The sequence below is a fragment of the Petromyzon marinus genome, chromosome 64, assembly GCF_048934315.1.
Source record: "Petromyzon marinus isolate PM22_M1 ecotype Great Lakes invasive population chromosome 64, UKy_Petmar_22M1.pri1.0, whole genome shotgun sequence".
Lineage (NCBI taxonomy): Eukaryota > Metazoa > Chordata > Hyperoartia > Petromyzontiformes > Petromyzontidae > Petromyzon > Petromyzon marinus.
In genome coordinates, this window is record NC_133730.1 from 5,144,093 (window position 1) to 5,164,697 (window position 20,605).

At 51.6% G+C, this 20,605-nt stretch overlaps 1 protein-coding gene across 9 annotated transcripts in view; it reads left to right on the plus strand.

The window, feature by feature from the left end:
* The window catches only part of LOC116956329 (disks large homolog 2-like), a 539,014-nt gene that overhangs the window by 494,656 nt on the left and 23,753 nt on the right, over positions 1–20,605 (plus strand). For 6 of the 9 annotated variants that reach the window (XM_032977873.2, XM_032977875.2, XM_032977876.2 and 3 more), the window contains 4 exons: positions 6,638–6,682; positions 11,206–11,256; positions 18,927–19,028; positions 20,053–20,222. In XM_032977873.2, coding sequence (XP_032833764.1) covers positions 6,638–6,682; positions 11,206–11,256; positions 18,927–19,028; positions 20,053–20,222 — 368 coding nt within the window. Of the gene's footprint in view, positions 1–3,834; positions 3,881–6,637; positions 6,683–11,205; positions 11,257–18,926; positions 19,029–20,052; positions 20,223–20,605 lie in introns of all 9 variants that reach the window. The other 3 variants (XM_076054104.1, XM_076054105.1, XM_076054103.1) reach the window with 3 other exon arrangements.

Here is a 20,605-nt window from a genome sequence, read left to right on the forward strand (position 1 = left end):
CGGTAACAGTGGGTGGCCAGTTGGCGCAGGGAGCAGCAACGTCCGGGAGGGCCGGCGACGAGACCACGGGGCTCCGGAGGATAGTGGAGCCAAAGGCGAATCCTTTTAAGCAGCGCTAGTTTTTTTTTTTTGACGTGCAAAAACAAGTATCGTTCGCGCAGGACTGTTTTTTTTACGAGAGTTATGAATATTGTTGTTTGAGTTATCGTGACTCTCGCCTCTTGCCGTTGTTTTTAGAGAGGGACGGACGGACTAGAGCCGCTGACACAATTAGGGCCGCCAATGTTCGCGCATGTACGGCACTAAACAGGAAGCAAACGTGCCGAAATAACTTTCCCTTCAACCTTTGAAAGCTCTTGAACAACAAAAAACCATAGCCGTTTTTTTTATATATCCTCGCCAAGAGTGGCTGCGACATTGGGCGGCTATGGTGTTGTGGTGTTTTTCACGGCGAGCCCCCTGTACAAAAATGGACAACGTTAAAACCCCCCGCCCCCACCCCCGGATTTCACGGGTGGCCTCTTAATATTTTGACTCCGACCGGCACTCTTTTGGTTCGTTGCTTGGGAATCGTTACATATGGGATGAGCCGGTCCCGCGATGCGCGAGACACGACAAGAGACTGAGCGAGGAAGGGGGTTAGTGCAAGGATCGCCGGCGTAACGATCGCTTGTGCATATTATGAAGTCCCCTTCGTCAGCGAAGCGGGGGAAAAAAGCCCGCTCACTTTGCAACCGAGACGGAGGCTTTTTTTGAGGACGGTGGTTTATCACCGTATATGGCCATCACGGTACAAAGAGGTGGGGGGGGTGGGTCGTGTAGCTACGCACGCCCCAACCACGATCCCTCACGGCCCACGGGGTGTGGAGGGGATGAGCCCCCCCCCTCCCCCCCATCCAGCAGCGGAGTGACAAAATGGGAATGTACAAGAGGGAGCGGCCCAGAAGATATGTGGAGCAAATTCGTCTTTTTCGGCCAACATTCGTCCGCCGATGGCCCACGTGGATCGCAGAAGTCAATTGGGTAATGCGATCCAAGTCACGAAGTGGAATTTCGCGTAGCGACTGGTCCCCCCTTCTGACAAGGCCTTCCTAAGAGAGTCTTGAGACTCGGTGAGACCTTTCATGGGCAAACAAACGGAACGGCAATGATAATAATAATAGACAGTTGAGATCACAGCGGTGTCGAGCAGTCACAAATGATCCCTCTCCCGCTGTGTATACACCCACGGCAGTCGCCGTTATCCACTTAACACGCAAACGTCAAAACACGCGCAAACATATCCATCCTAAACCGGGTAGACAGTATTCCACCGTGACCGAGTTTGGTGCAGGTTTTGGCGGCCTCGGAATTCACGGAAATTCGCGAGCGGCGAAACGTTTGCGAACTGAGTTGGTTATATGTCGCACCACCCGATTAGCGCGGTTTGGCCTACACGTGGTGCGCGAGAAGTTACCGTATGTGTCCTTGCCAGGTAGAGGCCACCGACCTATGAGCTCTTATTTCAGAGGCGACCTGGCCACACGCGATAGCTCATCGCTGGAGGCTGATATCGCCATCGCGCGCGAGAATTTATAATTTAGGGCAGCGACCAAATAATCTAAAAGCGCGTTTATGAATGTGTGTAGGAGGTCAAAACCGGAGGTACCCGTAGAAAAATCCACGCGGCCACTACGGGGGCGAGAGGGAGAGGAGAAAGCACGCGGACTCCAAATATACAAACGGGCATGTTCGGGGTCTGGGATCGAACCCCACGAATTCCTGTGCGTAGCGGAACGAGGGAGATGGAACGCTGCTTGCCACCGTCGCAGCAAGATGTAGAATTTCGTTGTGAAAACATCGCGGAACAATCGACGAGCTCGACGCGACCCCGGCGCGTTTTAGGGCTCGTTGTTTTAGGGGATTGTTGGGCAGGTCGTCCGACGTTTCACTCCACACGCCTGAAGCATCTTCAAGATAGCGAATGATGAACAAAAAAAACTGTAACCTTTCTGGCATAAATAAATGCAGGTGTTAAATGTTCAAACGCCAAATAGGAACCTATTACTATTACAAGGCATCAATTGTGCATTATCCACACAGACTTGTGGTAAAACGTGCAAACAAATGTCTTCATAATGTATGCATTGTCCTTGAAACTGATTGGCCCACACCAGAGACCGCCTCCTTTATGGCCTATCCTCACTAGTGCTTGACCAAGTGCCACCAAAAGGCGACCAGTACAAGGACAATGCACGCACACAAAGCATTAATAGCTCGGGTTAAGCGGTTTTATCTCTGGCAAAAGAGTCCCGTAGATATAACTGGGTTCAGTTTTTTTTTTCAGCTTTCGAGCGATCGTTAGGAAGCGTTAGTGCATTAGCTGTGCGCGCGTGTCTCTCCGTCGGTCTGTCAGCGTGCTGTTCGACGTGACGTCACGACGGCTTGCTGCCGACGCCTGGAAGCGAAATTGTGAGCAATCGTGCCAAAAAAAGACGCGCGGGTACAACCAGGAAAACACGTCCCGGGAGAGCTTGACCGGGAAGCGTGCTTCCGCGTCGGGAGCAAGCTCTGTCAGAAGCGCAGAATACGCTCTTGTCGGCACCATCCGTTGAATCTTGCTTCGTTCCAATCGGTACGTGACGACCGCAGGAGAAGACGGGAACTCTTGTCTGGCTCAGTGTGGGAACGTCATTAACGCGGCATTAAAAGAAAATCTCTGGCTTTTAAGATGTTGTCACGAGGCACTGGGTCAAACTGCGCTCCCAGCCCCCTTGCCTCCGCTCGTGGATAGTTTATACATTTAGTCATTTTGTTTCACCAATTAGACTCAGGTGAGATACGTAGACATGAAAGCAAGGTAGGATAGATTGTATTTGAGCAGCGAGCGACCGACCCACCCAATCGGCTGCTGGGCTCGATATTCCACGTGGTGCGTCCAGCGACGGTTACCAGACGTGATGCACGGGCGCAGATCTTGGTGAGGATGACGGTCGCAGAGGTGCGTGCGAGGCGATGCGGCCCGGCGAGTCTCGGCGCGAGCGAAGAGAGAGCCGGTCGGAAACGCGAAAAAGTAGAATGAAAACAACAATGATTATTGTTGTATTTTTATTTTATTTAGGATGTTATGAAACGACAACAACTTAGGCCCATAACAACGACGCTTTAGGTGACAGAAAAACCGGACGGGGGACAACCGGGGGGGGGGGGGGGTATGTATAAGTCTATCGATTTATCGCCTCTTTTTCACACAAAGTAATCGCGTTGGTTAGCCCCAATGTGATTTTTTTTCTGGGGGTGGGGGGCAGGGGGCAAGAGGTGATAAGGGAAGGTGGTGGGGGGGGGGCCGGGGGTGCATTAAACTTACAGAGAAATAGTCCCAGGCCCGCAAAACAACGGCAGCAACAATTATTAACGTGACGACGAAACGAGAGGCAAAATGCGTCGTCGTCGTCGTCGTCCGCGTATCGAATCTCACCGTTGCGTCGTCGCCTTTTTTTCTTTTGCCTTCCGAACGATATAGATTGAAAAAAATAAATGTATTTGAAAAACAAACCCCAAAGGAGCCTTGACCGTAAACTCCCGGCCGACGTTGGGCAGTGTCCGATGGCGTGAATTGACTGACCTTTCCTCCCATGTGGTGTTTTGTTTCTTATTTCTCTTTTTGGTTTTATTTTTCTTTCCCCCCCTTTTTTTCTTTTTCTTCTACCTCCTTTGCAAATTTTTGTGCCTTTTGTTTTTTTGTTGCTGTGCGTCACTTTATTTCTGTGGCTGTCGTCGTCGTCGTCGTCGTTATTGTTTCAATTTCCGTTGCGACATTGGTGCCCGCTGTCTGGACCGCCGCCCCTTGTATAGGAGCTGACGAGCTTCAGCGATGAAGATTACGGAATGAAAACGCTAAGTAAGTGTTTGAAGACCAGAGGCAAAGGGAGAGACGGAGGCTATTAAAACGACGGGGACAGCAGCAGCAAAAAAAAACTTTTTTTTTTTTTTAAATCGCTTCTGTCCCCCCCCCCACATCTCCTTGCAACGACCGGCAAAAAAATCAAATATGTACGCGCGCGTTCAGTGTTAACGCCGAACCGTTTTGCGAGCTGGACGTTTGGCTCTGAGCCGCAGTTGCAAGTTTGTTGTGTGTGTAACCAAAACCAGGTGAGGACCCCCCCCCGAGACACGAGGATCAGAATTAGAAGCAGTTTATTAAAAATTGTAGGAATCCGACGAGCTACAAAGCTCTTTTTCCACAGATGTCTACTGGACATCGCATTTCATCCAAGGATCCCAACGTGCCCGTTGTATGGAAAGCAGGGAAATGAGACCAGAGAGACAGCGTTAGCGACCAAAAACCTACGGGGGAAATGGACATTTTTAAAGGGGTGAGTTTTTCGGGGGCGAGATTTAAATAGCTCTAAAGATTCTGATTTGTCTTATTGTCGGAGGCCAAACGCTTTCCATAGCCTTGGAGCTGCACTGAGTCTCATTTGCCAGCGTGACCTCTTGGGCGTTAGTCTGCCAGTAGTGGGGCGGGGGGCGGGGAGGGGGGTGCGATGATCCCCAATGCGTCATCCCAGTTGAGTAAGTTGCGGGTCATTTTCATATTTGGACTCTTGACGCGCACGGCGCGCAGTGGCCCCACCACTCCCAGGGAATGGCATCGGGCGGTGAGGGGCGCGGGGAATTTTAACGCCAGCTGTGGAGCAGACAGCCCGTAGGAGTCGCGGCAGTATCATTGCCACTGCTACGGTTAACACACGCCGCGGTGACTTAACCAGGGCGGCCGCTGGATTCGAACCGTGAACCCCCCGCAGCGAGCGGTTGAAATCGCCGCCGACCGCCGCGTCGCAGCGACTGCCACCGAACGTACGCAGTTGGCGGGGAGCGCAGCCTGTCTGCCTGCCCGTGTGGGCCCTGTTTGCGAGGAGTCGAAGCCCCTATTCCCGCCCCGATGACGGCGGTTCCTTCTTGCGATCCCGAAAGCGGAGCGCCGCTTTGGTCCCCCCGGCTCGCGGCAGTTGAAACGAGGATTCAAGTTTCTTGGATCCCTCCCGCAACTCTCGGCCCGCTCGGCGGGCTAAAATAGATGCGCCACACAGTTAAAGGTGTTTACGATAGGCAGGTCCGCATGCGGGGGTGGGGTGAATTGTGTGGGGGTTGCTCCCGCATTCTTCCGAGACACGTGGCCAGTGTGGAAGAGTAGGCCAAAGTTACGAGGCAATTGTGCAGGGGCCGCCCCTTCACCTCTACCTTCATCACTACGGCGACAATTTTGCGATCCACTTTTTCTCAGAGGTGTTGCGGGGCCCTCTTAAGAGTTTATTATTACGCTTGCAAAGCGTCCCATTAAATGTTTCCGCCGTCACTTCCCTCTCCCCGCCCATCCCCCCCCCCGCAGCCGTCCATTACCGCCTGACGCTTGTTGACGGAACAATTTGTGCGCGGGGATAAATGTTTTTCGTCTGAAAACGCGTGGGTCGTTCTCCTCCCTCCTGGGGGGGGGGGGGGCATTTGGGTCTCGTCGAAACATTTCTGCATGTGGCGCACATTTTTTTTTGGTCGTTGTAATTTTCATTTTATTCTGGAGGAAACGACCCTCATCGAACCGATTTTTAAAAAATGCCAACTTTTTCCCCCCGCCGGATTTTTGCCGCCAGATGGTGGTGTCGCTGCGGCGGCGGCGGCGGCGGCAGTGGCGGTTTTTATGGTCAGCTTTGCCTTGTGACCCGCCGAGTCAGCCGCACCATCCTGGTTCAATCCCCGGTCTGGAATAATATGGAAGTTACTTGTACGAGTTTGCGACCTGCGCGGGGCGCTTCAATGCCTTTACGCCAACCTTTCGTTGGGCGCTTGGCATGGCCTTAGCCATAGCACGATTTCACGATTTCACGGTTCGAAACTAGCGCCCTCCCCGGTTATTCCCGCGGTGCGTGTTAACCGTGACGACGCTGGACTACGGCGCCGGACGTTGAGGGTCACGTGACGATACTCGCAGGTCCATATTTTACCCGAGTTTGAAAAACGACACGGCAAGCTACTCAATCGGGATCACGCGTGCACCCACAGCAGCGGTCATCGCCCCCTACTGCGAAAACTTGGCAGGAACCGTCTGAAAAAAAGAGTCTTGAGACTCGGCAGAGGTTTTTCTCCAGTAGAATAACAATAATGATAATCACCTAAATCTCTTTCAATACTTGGCTGCATTCGAAAGAAGGGTTGGGGGGGCACCACAGTCGCACAGCTGCCCCTACGCGGCAGAAGTTGATAACGCAGCGCTGCCGCGTCGGATGCGGGGAAGAACGTTGCCTGCACCGTTGGAAGGAGTTAGCGATGTACGTGCAGAGCGGGATGAAAGTCGCCCTTGCTGTGGAAATGTTTAAAAACGCAAAAGAAACTTCAATGCATTGAATTAGTAGGTTTGTGTAATTCCCAATTGATCGTAGGTGGGGAAGGGAGGCGGTGAGAGGGGACGGAAATTGAATAAAATGGGTCCTTTGCTTTCACGTCCTCAACGCTCAGAGATGGGGATGAAGCAATTTTCCATTTCGGTAATTGTTGTCGTTTATTATTTGTTTGCGATCTGTTTTTCGGCCATCACGTTTGTGTCCTCCATCTGTTGGTCACCGTTGTGTACACATCCGTGTCCTGCGCTTTCATTTCACAGAGCTGGTCACACCTGTTCCTCCCAGCGGTAATGAAAACCATTTGAGTAAGTTTGATTTCTCATCTTGATTTCTCCGATTGTGATGTTTGTTGTTGTTATTATTCATAAGAGGTTTGTTTTTGGGGTTAGATCGCGTAAATATATAAACGTGTCGTTAAAACCCGCCACCACCCGACACAGCCAACTAGTAAGGGTTGTCACGTAAACAGAACGTGGCCAATTCGTCACTAGTACGCCTGTGCGTTGGAGAGCCAAGCCACAACATTTACAATCTGAGTACCACGTTTCGTCAGTAATTGGGTGCAATCGTGAACAACAGCCATATCAGATATCAGTATAATTTGGGTTCACTGGAGCTCAGAGACTCGGTCCCTTCAAGGCGTGTGGTGAGGCTCACGGATGTTCCATTGTGTGTGCCCGGCATTTGAAGGCCTGAGGACCAGAATCGGTGATTTTTGCCTGCAATGTGTTTAATCAGGGAGGCAGTGCCATATCCTGCAGAGTAGCTTCTGTCCAGGGAGCATGTCGGCAAAACAGGCTTTCCATTTGGCATTTTTTGTTGTAAAGTCAGTAATTAATTAAATGTAGTAAACAAGAAAAATTACAATGAAGCGTGACCAATGATTTTGTCTTTTTTTAAGTGTCAAAAAAGAAGTTTCACCAAATTATAACGTAGCCCATTGTCCGTTGCAAAATATATTTTCAAATGTTTTGACAAAATCGATGGATGTTTGTCCATTTGTTGTTTGTGAGCGTGACAAAAGTGCATTGTTGTTACAAAATATAAATATACGTTGGGAGACTGCCCGGTCATTATTTTAGCCCCTCTTCAAATTAACCCCCCCCCCCCTCTCCCTGGTGTTTTAAAAGTATTTTTTATTTGCTCTTCAAGGGCACAGCCACGGTTCTGTTAGTTAATAAATAAATACAACTTTACCAGGTAAAGGATCATTAAATGTGATAACCCGTTCGTGTTTTCATATCATCGATTGTCTTACAGCGGTTATCGGTATTCTTTCCTGCATCGTCAAATTTGCTTTCGAACGCAGACTTCAAAACATTTGTTCGCAATGAATGCCGGTGCCGGGTTGATTAATCCATCGCGGAATTGTGGATAGGTGGCAGCTTACGTGGAGGAAACGGAGATGGAGGCCTTCATCCAGCAGTAAATTGACCAAGGCTGCTGATGATGATGATGACGACGATGATGATGAACAAATTATTGAACATGGGGGGGGGGGGGGTGGGAGGGGGGAACTGTTTTGACGACGGGTTTAGATTTCGCGACGTACACTTACTGAATAACGCTCTCGTTTTATAACGATGCACTCTGGTGGCGGAGCCTTGCAGCAAAGCAACTAAACTGGCCTCGTCAGGGGAAAGAAAAAAAAACATTATTTTCATGCTCGCTGAAGAACCGCTTCTCGCGCATTTCGGCGAGTTAGAAGGGTAAACGCGAGCACTCGGAGCATCTTGTGGGTTTATTTGGGTTTTCCTTTTAATCCTTGGGGGATTCTGGTGTCCTGTCGGTAACCGTTGAGAATGCGGGGAACAGTGGCGCAGCAGTTAGCGCGCTGCGCTGCAAAGCCCGGAGACCCGTGTTCGATTCCCTCTCACGGCCAACCACAGTGGCGTATATTTCAACAAGTCCTGGGCTTCCCCTAAGTCGACACGGCCTCAAATGAGTACCTGGTGCAGTGTGCAAAACATCGCCACTGTGGAGACAAAGGCGGTCGGGCGTGGTGCTGGCCAACCACTCCCTCGTGGGCCATGCCGGCCTTCATGGGTGCTCGCTAACAGCACTTGTCCCAACAATCTGTTAAGGCTATATGATCCTTATGGCGGTAACCCCTGGGTACCAAATAATACAAAATGGCCGAGGCAATTAAATATTTTATTTCTGGGACACTCTTTTTCCCAGGGGTGTTACTTCACTCCACGACCGGGGTACCAATCCGAAATCGGTGCCACCCCGCGGTGTCGAAACGCAGCGAGGACGATTGTGCCGAAACCCTGAACGCTCGTACGCACCGTAGCGGTGCATCGTGGGTACAGCTCGTCGAGATGAGTCGATTGCCGCGTCGCCGACCATCAACAGGCTAAAAATGACTGCATCACGGATGTCAGAGGGGTAACCGCCATGAGGTTCATATGGGGGATCTTTGTATTTTGTCTATTAAGAATTTTACAACAAGGAGTACGTGTAATCCGTTGCGTAAGATCCCCATGAGGGAAATGTCCTGTTACCTCACGCTAATTTACATTACAAACTCGGGGAAGATGTAACTCCTAAGATATTTTACGTAACTGATTCACTAATTTTACAACGACAGAAATACTTTCTGCGTCTATTCCGATATAGAAACAAAAGTAATTTGAATGGGAAAATGTTTCTCGATTAAAAAAAAACTACAATTTTTACTAAATCGCATACCGTGCGCTGATATAATGGAATGTTGATTTAATCGGGCGCTTATTAACCTCGATGAGCAATCTGGAACGGCAGAGCAAGCTTATTTCGGTGCTAAAATTGTTGAGATTTTCTGCCAGGGCACTTAAACCCAATCTCAGGCAACATTATGAGTGAACAACCCCCCCCCCCCCAAAACAAAAAACCACACGCGAGAGATGTATTTAATGGGCCAACATTTGGCTGCAGCGGGTCCATCCAATCTCATCCCTGTCTCGTCATTTTCCCCGTTGTCCTTCGGAGATCATTTCATTTTATTATATTTTTTTTCATCGATTTCTATTTACGGCTTTTTTTTCCCTCTCCCTATAATTGTTTTTTTTTGCGAGGTAAATCGTTACCTTCCATAGACGACGGGCGGGCTATATTTATTTATTTGCCGCTATTACGTTACTTTTCGATTGCTTCTGGCCTGCGATGCCCTCGTCCGGAGGGGGAAAAAAATATAAATAAAGAATAAACGCGGCCTCCTGAAATCTCATCCCCCCCCCTCCTCCGGGTGATCATCGCTGGCTCCGTTGTAGTGCCCTTGGAGGGGTGGGGTGGGGGGTGGGGGGGGGTGAGAGAAGGTCCCCTTTGTAACCCCCCTCCACGCCACCCCATCCAAGCCTTTCAAATCACCTGCTGAGGACAGTGCCGTCAGCCAGCGGCGATCGCACGCGCACGAGTAAAATGAGTTCACCGGCGCACCGAGCGCTCCTTGCGGCCCCGTCGACAGCCCCCTCTCTCTTGCCGGCTTTGTGAGAAATCGCGGAAGCTTTGGATCGCTCGCAAAGAGAGAGACAGAGAGACAGAGAGAAGGGAGGCTCGGTGCGGATTCCAAGTTGGCTTGTTTTCTCTCTTCGGTTAAGCGGTGGCAGTGGGAGACAAGTAGGTTGCTTGGCCCTACCCGTGGTGGCGCTTGCTTCTCGTGTTGGAGTGGGAGGAGGGGGGGTAACCGCTGTGGCGTTACGGTGAGCACAAGCGCTCTGATCTCCCGGCGAGGCCGTTTTAAAATCCTGCCTGTCCCCCACCGACCACCCCACCGCCTTATTTATCCTGGAGAAATCCAATGAGCTGTGAATCTCTTTTTCACAGATGTCCAGTAATCATCACATGTGCCCACGCTTGCGAGCCCCCCCCCCCACCCCCAACTCCCACCGCCCGGGCCAATTTGCTATCGTGTTTATTTTTTATTTATTTTCTCGCTGGAATAATTAGTTGCATCAATTTGTGTGGACGTTAAGAAGAAGCGGCGGGCTGCGGGGGACGCGAACGCTCACGCCGTGAAATCGCGAGCCGTGCAACAACAACAACAAAACAAAACCACACGCGTGGTGTGTGGGCGCTCGGATCCTTTTAAGCGTGAGAAAAGGCGGAAGTAAGTCTGTGGCGCGTGGCTTTGTACGGGCACGCGCGTTTGCCCCTTTGCAACCGATCAACAAAGCGTAGCGAACAGTTTGGCTGAAATGGCCGCGCTTGGTCCGCCGTTGTTGGGGCAAACAATTGTTCGAAATACCTGTCAACCCAGACGGTTACCCCGTATAGTTGTACAGGGAAACTGGGTTTTCAGGTCCATACGGCGTACAGCCGTTTCAATGCGGGCCAATTTTATAGTGTAGTGTATCGGAATATAGTCGGATACCTGTCACCCCATACGGTTTACCGGTATTGTTGCACAGGGAAATTGGGTTTTCAGGTCCATACGGCGTACAGCCGTTTCAATACGGGCAAATAAAAAACGTGCCTATTTGTTTGTGTGTCTCTCCTTGTGATGGGGACTTTGTAGGATGAACGTTGAGATTTACAAGGGGCACGGGGTGACCAATAAGGTCCGAATTGGTCTGTAATAAGGTAGGGCGCTGATAAAGGGTTTCGCGATTACTTAGTCCGTCGGCTACAGCAAGGGGAGAAACGTGCCGGAAAAAATAATAAATCCGGGCAGCGTTACGGCGGTTTGCAGTTGAGCGTATCCGCTTGAGCTCGGCGTTCGTGGCGCGTTCGCCCTTCGCTGGATGTAAACATTGCGCGCGTGCGCGTTGTTGTCGTCGTACGCCCATTGTCTTTTGGCTTACATCTTCGTGTATTTCTTTCACCCCCTCCCCACTCCTTCCCACAGGGAGCCCCGAAGAAAATATTCTGTCGTACGAGCCCGTGATACAACAAGAAGGTATGACGCGCTACTTTCGCTGCGGTGTTCGGTCGTCCGTCTGTCCGCGCGCCTCCGAACGTCTGCGAAGAGACAAAACAACGGCGGACGCGTGCGATACGTGAAACGCGATGGATTTTCTTCCAAGGCGTGTGCTGCCGCTCCTCCGTGCCTTTGTCGTCGTCCGTGCGTCTGATCCGTACGTACGTACGTATTTATGGTAAACTACTTTCGTGCCGTAATGTAGCCAAGCGTGCTAATCGGAGTTGCGGTGGGGTGGGTGGGGGATGGACACCTAACTGAACACCAAAAGCAGTTCTAAAGAAATTCGTTTTAAATCTAGATTTAAAAGCGAAAATACTTGAGCGCCACCAGCTGTGTGTCGGAGAGCAAATCCACAACATTTACAATGCGGGTTCAGAATATTTATTCGAACTGCAGGAGGAATCCGATGAGCTACAAAGCTCTTTAATTCACAGATGTCCAGTAGGGGGCGGCTCAGAGAGTTACAAGAACAAACAATGCAAAAACACGATAGGAGTGCAAAGTAGACGAAAGGTAAGCAAATCACACGCAAAAACCGAAACTATTCGAATTTTACCGGGTAAAGCCCACCGAGCGAGATTAGCTTCTTGTGCAGAAGCGACCTGGCTATCATGAACGACGGCTCAACGAAGTGGATTACGACAACGAGCATCCGTCGGTGGGGGGGGGGGGGGGGGCGGGGAGGGGGGCAATCGCCATAAATGAACGAAAGGAAGAGGTCGCTCTGACCGCTGATAAGAAGAAAAAACAAATCAAGTTTGTGCCGGGAGCGGGACGCGGCGTGGCCAGAAGGGACGACGGGCAGTGGCCGCGACTCACGACGGCAACGGCATCCAAACGGCAGGGACGGGCGTCCTCCGTGGCGACGGAGCGGCGAAATCGGCGCCTTAGTCGCGCGGGAGCTTGTGGTGCCGGATCGTCGCCGTCACCGTGAGAGATGCCGACGGCCCCTCGGGAGGGGGGTGGGCAGGGTGGTGGGGGTCCTCATCCAGCAGTGGATAGGCGAAGACTGACGACGCGCGAGACGAAAAGTGGAAAGCGGACAGGCTGCGAGGGGGGGGGCATCACTTGAGGGAGTCTTCAGCACAGGGGGGGAAGGGTCTGGGGGGGGGGGGAATGTGAGGGGGGGGGTCTTTGTCTCCTCCCCCTCTCCCTGCCCCCGTCGAGACTAAAGGAATAGATCGTTTAGCTTGGGATTTTTATTTTTTTAGAATCATAATCTTTACTTACGCTGGAGAAATCCGATGAGCCTGCTAAGCCCTTTTTCACAGATGTCCACTAGATTGTATGGCATCCCAAAAGTCGTGACGGTTCGTTAACGATTTACCGGGGAAGGAGGAGGGTGGTGGGGGCGTCATTAGGGGGTGAATCGTTCCTCTCGTGCAATTGATTAAACGATCGTTTGTACGTTTTGGAACGCGTCCTTCGCCCGTGGCCTTGCGAGCTGTCCGACCTCTTTACAACGCGGGTGTTGGACAGCGCCCGTCGACAAAGAGCACGGGCGCGCACGCTTTGGGAATGTCACTGCACGGGAAAGAGGGGAGCTGGAGGAGGAGGGGGGGGGGGTAATGGGGATGGGAGGGGGGGAAAAGGGCTTGAAATCGTGAGAATTTCACATCCACAACAATTTTTTGGTTTAACACATAGCGGGCTTTCGCGACCAATATTATCCATTATTTTGGGTTGGAGTGCGCGACGAATATGGGTCGACATATTTATATTTCCGCCATCTAACCCAAGAAAAAAATAACCTCACGGACAACTTTCTATTTCACATCCACAACAATTTTTTTGGTTTTACACCTGTAGGCCTTTGCGACCTATATCCAGCGCTTTTTGTTTTTGGGGTTAGATCGCACAAATATAAAAGCGTCAACACGTGTTTGTTTACGCGATCTAACCCAAAGAGAGAGAGAGAGAAAGAAAGCTCTTGTTGGGAGCTATGTCTTTTGTTGCTTTATTGATTCTGTTGTAACTCGGCACGAACCGTGACCACGCAGTGAGAGGAGTCGGGGGGGATGGACGTGGTGCAGAAACTCTGCGGACAAACGCCAAGGGGCTCATTGGCCCCCCCCCTGGGTTTAAGGAAAGGGGGGGGGGTGGATTTGATATTGGGCTCACCGCCACATCCAGAATCGTGATATTTATTTATGCCGGAGGAATCCGATAAGCTCTAAAGCTCTTTTTCACAGATGTCCAGTCTGGGCGGATAAGAACGTTGCAACAACAAACAGTTACAAAAACATGATCGTGGTATCAAGTACAAGAAAGGTGAACAAATCACCCAAACGCAAACAAATACAAACTAAACCATCCCCATCCTACCAGGCAAAGCCCCACTGAGTTATACATGCTTCCTCGGTATACGTCGTTAATTCGTTCCAGAAGGTAGGAGGACTTATACCGACAGTGACGTCTACCAGACGAATTTTTCCCATAAGAAATCAAGGGAAAGGAAATAGTCCATTCCAGAGTATAAGAAATTATATTTTATACGGCATATTATACATGAATGGGGTTGTATCAAATAATTTAGACACTCCCTATTACTAAAATGCATACGTAAATTAAAATTTAATGCATAAATAAATTAAAATAAATTGAAATAAAATGTAACATCGCTTTACCATGCTGAAAATTCACGTAAAAATGACAAAAAACACGTGAAAATTCACAGATAGTTACAGCAAGGGTTGTGCACTGAACGAGATCTACAGGCAGACTGAGGAGCGGCGATTTGTCTCAGTCGTGAACGGGGTCTACGCGGGTACGCGGTGACTCATCCCGACCCATACAAGTTCTAGCAAGCGCGTTGTATCCCAAGCAAGACGTCGTATCCCAAGACACTTTTTTTCTCGTCAAAACACGACGTGTACCAAATTCGACGTACTCCAAAGCGGTCGTATACCGAGATATGACTGTTTTAACTTATTTTTCAGAAGCGACCTGGCCACAAATGATAGCTGAACAAAGTTGCTCGCCACTCGAATATTTATAGCAGCGAAATAATCAAAATGGTCTCGACGCGTGTTTCTAAATGTGGAGGGAAAAACCGGAGTACCCGGAGGATAAAAAAGATCCACGCGACCACGGGGAGAGAGAGAGAGAGACGGCAAACTGCGAGGTGGGGACTCGTGAGCGGAATCGTGAGAGGTTATATGGGGAGGGAAGAATTGGTAGGATACGAGGGGATGGGGAGAGTGGGGGGACGGGGAGGCGGGAGAAAGGGGGGGCAACATCCAGAATTCTTAATATTTTTCATCTTCAAGCCTCACCGGGCCCGAGCAATAAACTCTTATCTTGGGTTTGTTGTTCCACCGAAGGTTTTGAGGCGGGTTTGAAGGTGTCAGGAGTTTGAATTGACCAAAAACCACGCGCAGGCGCTTCGCGCGCACGCTCACTCGCGTGCTACGGGTGCCGCCAGCCATGGGCAAGTCAAGCAAAGGGGGGGGCCCCCAAGTAGCCGAAGGGGCCTCTCGGGTTCATGAAAACGAATGGCGGCGTGTCGAACGCGAGGTCAAATTCAAATCTCGCTAAACATAGCGATACAATTGACAATGCCGGAGCCAATGAAACACTCGTCTCTGTCGCGTCTGCATCTGCCTCCTCTCATCTCACCGCTTCTAAGTCGCCCCAATCTGTCGCACCTGCTCTTCCGGCATCGTCAACGGCCACCGGTCAAATCCACTGCTGGTTGAAGGCCTCCCCAAGCCGCCGCTGCCGCCACCTCTCACGATCCCTCGACGTGGTGATCCATCTCGGCGTCTGCCCGCGCACCACGATCCGATTCCGTCGCTCCATCTCCTTCCTCGGAGCGACGACTCGCCCTGGAAATCCGTTCCATTTCTCGGCCGCCACAACCATGTTGGTTTCCTGACCATCTCGCTCGGAATATTCTCAAATTGAAAGGCGATGAGGTTAGTGGCGGGTGGGGGGGGGGGGGTCCTTCAAAAATTATTAATAGGATAGCATCAACACTGCAAGCACACGGGTGTACGCACGCACGTAGTGAAAAGACCGAGAGGGGACATGCAATGAGATGAGAGAGGCGAGATGGTGATAATGGTGATAATGGCGGTGATGGTGGAAATCGTCAAGTCTGGTGGCATTTTGTTTGCATGGCCTTGTCTCACACCTGAGAACGCATTTTGCCGTTCTCTGCTGTAACACCGGTGAGACAATACATGCATTATTGTCAGAGCGTGTTTGTTTGCGTGTTTTTTTGTTTTCCACAAGTACCACGTGGCGGACTCTTTGGTTCTTTCGGTAAAGTCACGTAGGTAGGAAAATAAAACACAAAAATAATCTATCACGACGTTTCGACGGCAACACAAGCGGTCGCCCACGTGTGGTTAATGCAGCGCTTGATGCCTTGCAATAGCGGGAATCTATTTGGTCGTTCGAACGTCTTAGCACAACTCCCGTTGTATTGCCTGTAAGGGTATATAGCCTGCTCTCACCTTTGGTGGTGGCGATGATGGTGGTAATCGTCAAGCCTGGGCGCACTTTTTACGGCCTTGGCTCACCCCGTGTTCGGGTATTGCTTGTTCTTACTTTTTGAACCTCATTTTTTTTATAGTACTGGCAAAAGAAAAAGGTCCCACAGGGTTTTCATTTAAGTTCGAGTCGTCAATGGGGTGGGGGGTGGTGGGTTGGTGGGGGTTACCAGGACTATGGGGTGAAGGCCGCCGCTCGCTCCGCCACTGATGTTGGTCGTGCGGCGGGAATGGAACCTGGGGTTTCCCGTCCCCCTTCGTTGGGGGGGGGGGGGGAGTTTAATATGTTCCCCTTTATTTGTTCCCCCCCATCACCTGACGGTCCCTGCACATGCAGCGCAAAGGCGTTGGTGGGATTTGAGAACATACAACCCCTAATACGTTCGTGCGTGTGTGTTTTTTTTTACTTCTTTGGCGCCATACGTAGCCAAAACCATGGCTAATCGGAGGTGCGGGGGGTGGGGGGCGGGGGGGGGGCAATCAACTGAACACACTACGACGAGCAGTTTTGAAGAAAGTGAGAGCTAATAGTTCGATGAAATTGCGCTTGGGCCTCCTGGGTGCGTCACGGCTAGAAGGGACGACGATGACCGACGGTCAAGATTAATAAAGAGGGGGCAGAGAGGACGTCACTTCCGGGGAATTGGAGCGATGAAATCAGAAACTCAACAATCCATCAGGATGCAGGTGGATCGTTGCATCACGGGACCGTTGAAGATGGCGACGTCTTGGTGGTGGGGGGGGGGGGGGGGACCGCCTTCATCCAGCAGTGGATTGATCATGGGTGATGAATGAATGACAGCTTGGATATGTGAAATATTGCTATAACCGTTCAGAGGTGAGGAGTGAGTAAATGCCTCTTGCAAAACGAATTGGCATTATGGGACCTATATTCTTGGGTCTTTCGGTAAAGTCACAATAGATATAACCTATCTACGTGACTTTGCCGAAAGACGCAAGAATTTGAATTCCTGCAGTCACGAAAGCTTTAAGTTGAGATTATGGGACCTGGCAAGTCACGGTGGCAAGGCAAGATGTTAACTCCCTCGCCTGGTATGCAGGAGGCCGTGGGTTCGATGCAGACCCTGTACATGTGGAGTTTGCGTGTGTCTCTCCCCGTGGTCGCGTGGATTTTTCTCCGGGTCCTCCGGTTTTTCCCTCCCCATTTAGAAACACGCGTTTAGAGCATTTGGCTGCTATAAATTTCCACGTGATAAGCCACTTCGTTGACCTTGTGGGCAGGTCGCTTCTGAAAAAAGAGCTACACAGCTCGGGGGGGGGGGGGGGGTGGGGGGCCTTACCTGTTAAAGTAAAAAATAAAAATGTTGACGCTTGGGTGCCAGTTGTAAAGCACTCCCATCCGTTTGCCACCCAAAAGAACATTGCTTTTTATTTGCGCATTACTCGGAATGTAGTGGTCAATGAAACGCAACATTTATTGCGACGCGTGAATGAAATGAACGTTGACAGTCGTCCCCCCCCCCCCCCCCCCCTGATTAATGTTCTCCGTTGCGGCAGGAACTTTTTACGATCGCTTTAAAAGCATCGGGAGGTTGTGAGATTATAATTCACCCGTGCGGGTGGTTCGCGGGGGGGGGGGGCGGGTTTCGCCGGCTTCCTCCGGTTGCCTCTTGCCGTGGCGCGCAATGCGCGCAAGTGGAATTATTTCCCGACGTGGGGGGGAAGGCCCTCCCGAAAACGAGTATCAACCGTCGGCAAGGCTCTGCTCGGCAAACGATCGGCATTGGTCTCCTGTTCTCCCATCTTGTCGCTTCACGGAGGGCACTGGGTCCATGGATTTCCCGCAGCAGCAGAGGCGCGCCTGCCGCTGTTCGCTATCAGTCGTCGTAATGATTGCCGCGGGAGTGGTTTGGCTGGGTGGTAATAGTCGTGCCTCCGCAGCACGAAGTGTGAGCCCGGGTTCGGTTCCTGCCTCGGCGCCTTTTCCGCGTGTGAAGTTTGTTTGTTCTCCCCGTGTTCCGCGTAGCTTTCCTCCGGTTTCCTCTCAATAATAATAATTGATGACAAAAAATAACCGAATCTGGTATTGGTCTAACATCCCAATGCTGAAAAATGTACCTGCAAATAACCCCAATTAGATTACAAACAAGCCCCCCCCCCCTCCCGCCCCTTACTTTGAAACTTGGCAGGACCCTCCTGAAAAAGAGTCTTGAGACTCAGTGAGGCTTTTCTGGATAAACAATCACAACAGCGATAATTGCGGATACAATCGTCGCCGTCGTCGTCACGTGCCACCTCCTGCCGATGTCTCCGTGTCCATGGGCTCGGCTCCATCAGGCCAACTTTGTCTCGGTTGCCCTCTGCGCTCCGGTGTTTCCTTCAACTGGATTGCAAGCCAACCTTGTTGTCCAATCCAACCTTCAAGTGCTTTTGATTCTCATTCTCTCCCAACCGTGTTGCTCCCAAGCGTTGTGCTTTTTTTCTTTTCGCGAGCGCGTCGTTCGGGTCGCCAACGGCGAGTGAGCGCTGCCTGCCCCGCCGCTTGTTTGGGTAGGGTGACACTCGGACTCCCTTGACCTCGGTTTAACCCTGACGTTCTGGCTGTGTGTGTCTCTGTGTGTCCGCGTGTATGTGTCTCTATTTGGCACAGTAGGGGGGGCAGGTGGCGCACCTACCAGTCAATCTCGGTCGGTCAACCCATGCCACCTGGGTCTGTCCCGCGACCTCGACACTTCACATGGCCTTGAAGTGCGCCTGGCCTGGCACAAGCGCCGTCGTGGACGTCGCCGCCACTTATTAGGCGAACAGCGGTTATTGTTGTTATCTGTGCCTGGGGTGCGGGTCGTGTCGCGGTCAGCGCGCTGCGCCACGAACGCGGCGACCCGAGTTCGATTCCCGCTCATGGCCAACATCACTGACGATTATCTGAACCGGTCCTGGGCCTCCCCTAAGTCGACTCGGCCTCAGTTTGAGTACCTGGTGCGGTGTGTAAACATCGCCACTAGAGAGACGAACGCGTCTGGGCGTGGTGCTTGTCCACCCACCCACCCACCCCCCCCCCCCCTCGTGTGCCGTGTCGGCATGGAAAGGGCGCTATATATATCCGACATAGAATCGGATAGTGGTGCTATTCGCTAACTGCACTTGCTGTGCGGCGGGGGATCTTTGTCTTTGTGTTTGCTCGTCCAGTTCGCTACACCCGGCCGGTCATCATCCTGGGGCCCATGAAGGATCGAGTGAACGACGACCTCATCTCGGAGTTTCCGGACAAGTTTGGCTCCTGCGTGCCACGTAAGGCGTATCCCGGCTTCCTTTCCCCGTGAAAGTTAAATGGCCCCGTGAACAAAAATTCTGCCCGTCCTCATCCGGGAACCTCTCGGACGCGAAGCAGGCTTGAGCCTGGCGAGTGCTCGGATGGGAGACGACCACCAGCGTACGTGGAAATGCCGGGTTGCTTTTGTTAGGCTTCTGCGGAAGTATGCGGTGAACAGCAAAAAAGGGTCACTGGGGGTCGGGGGCGCTGAATTCCAACGAAAGATTTGACCTCAACGAACGAACGTCGACAACGGCTGCCCTCGAAACATTTCACGCGGCGGCAGCGGCACGTGAAACTACGTTGAGCCGCGTGGGAAAATTCTACTAAAATTCTACGAACCGCCCGTGCTTGGTGTCCACGGAACAAATGCCTGCATCGGATGTGGCCTCTCTGGACCATCGCAGATGCACGCGCACCTCCGCGATGAGCAGCGTGGCTGGCTACGAACGTAGCCAACGAAGTTCAGCATGCGCACATACATCGCAGGGATTAGCACGACTCCGTTGCTCCTGACGCGGTTACCTGTGCTTGGCCGCCTGAATGTGACGCTGCGGTCATTGCTCTGCGCCCATGTACGTTACGTACGTACGAAAGTGAGCAAGCTTCAAAAGAACATGGGATGCACTCGTAAAAGGTCCTCTTACATACTCCCCCCCCCCCCCTCGGGCACGGTTGGGGCCTCTGAGCCCTGTGTGAGATCCCCCCCCAGCCATCACACACAGCTCCTAGCCTCTCCCATATGTTACTCCCCTGCCCCCCCCACCCCCCACTCACCTGTTTATTGAAGAAATAAAACATCCAACAAAGAGCTCCGTAAACTTTAGGACCACACGCGCAGCGGCTCGTCACGCCGGACCCGTACGTACGTCGGTCGTCGTTGGGAGCGCCCGTACGCTGCTCCTGGAGACGCGGGTGAAGAAAATGTGGGTGGTGTGTCAGAATATATAAAAAAAAAAATGACTAATCATACCCCACCGACCGTGTCGATCGCCACGACAGACACGACGCGGCCCAAGCGCGAGTACGAGATCGACGGGCGCGACTACCACTTTGTGTCGCGGGAGCAGATGGAGAGGGACATCCAGGAGCACAAGTTCATCGAGGCGGGGCAGTACAACGAGAACTTGTACGGCACCAGCGTGCTGTCCGTCCGCGAGGTGGCTGAGAAGGTAACGCGCTGCTGCGCCGGCCCCCCCCCCCCCCCCCCCTGCCCCCCCACCTACGTTTAAGCTACTGGTTTTTTGTCCGTCATTCCACCCGTGACGGGGGGGGGGGGGGGGGAGGGTACGTTTACGGGGGCAGCATATCACAAAAGCAGTGGCATTTAATGCACATGACAAATACAGAACTAGAACTGTGCAATTTCAATCTGGTGAGCATTCGACAAAGATCCACGTTATGCATGACAATAGCGAAAAGGATCTGACACATTGTGGCATTTAACAACAACAAAAAAGGAAATTAAAAAACACGGGCGTGAGTTCCCGTTGCATTTCCTCCTCCTCCTACTTTTAAATGAAGTATATTTTTTTATATTTTTGAAACCTGACAT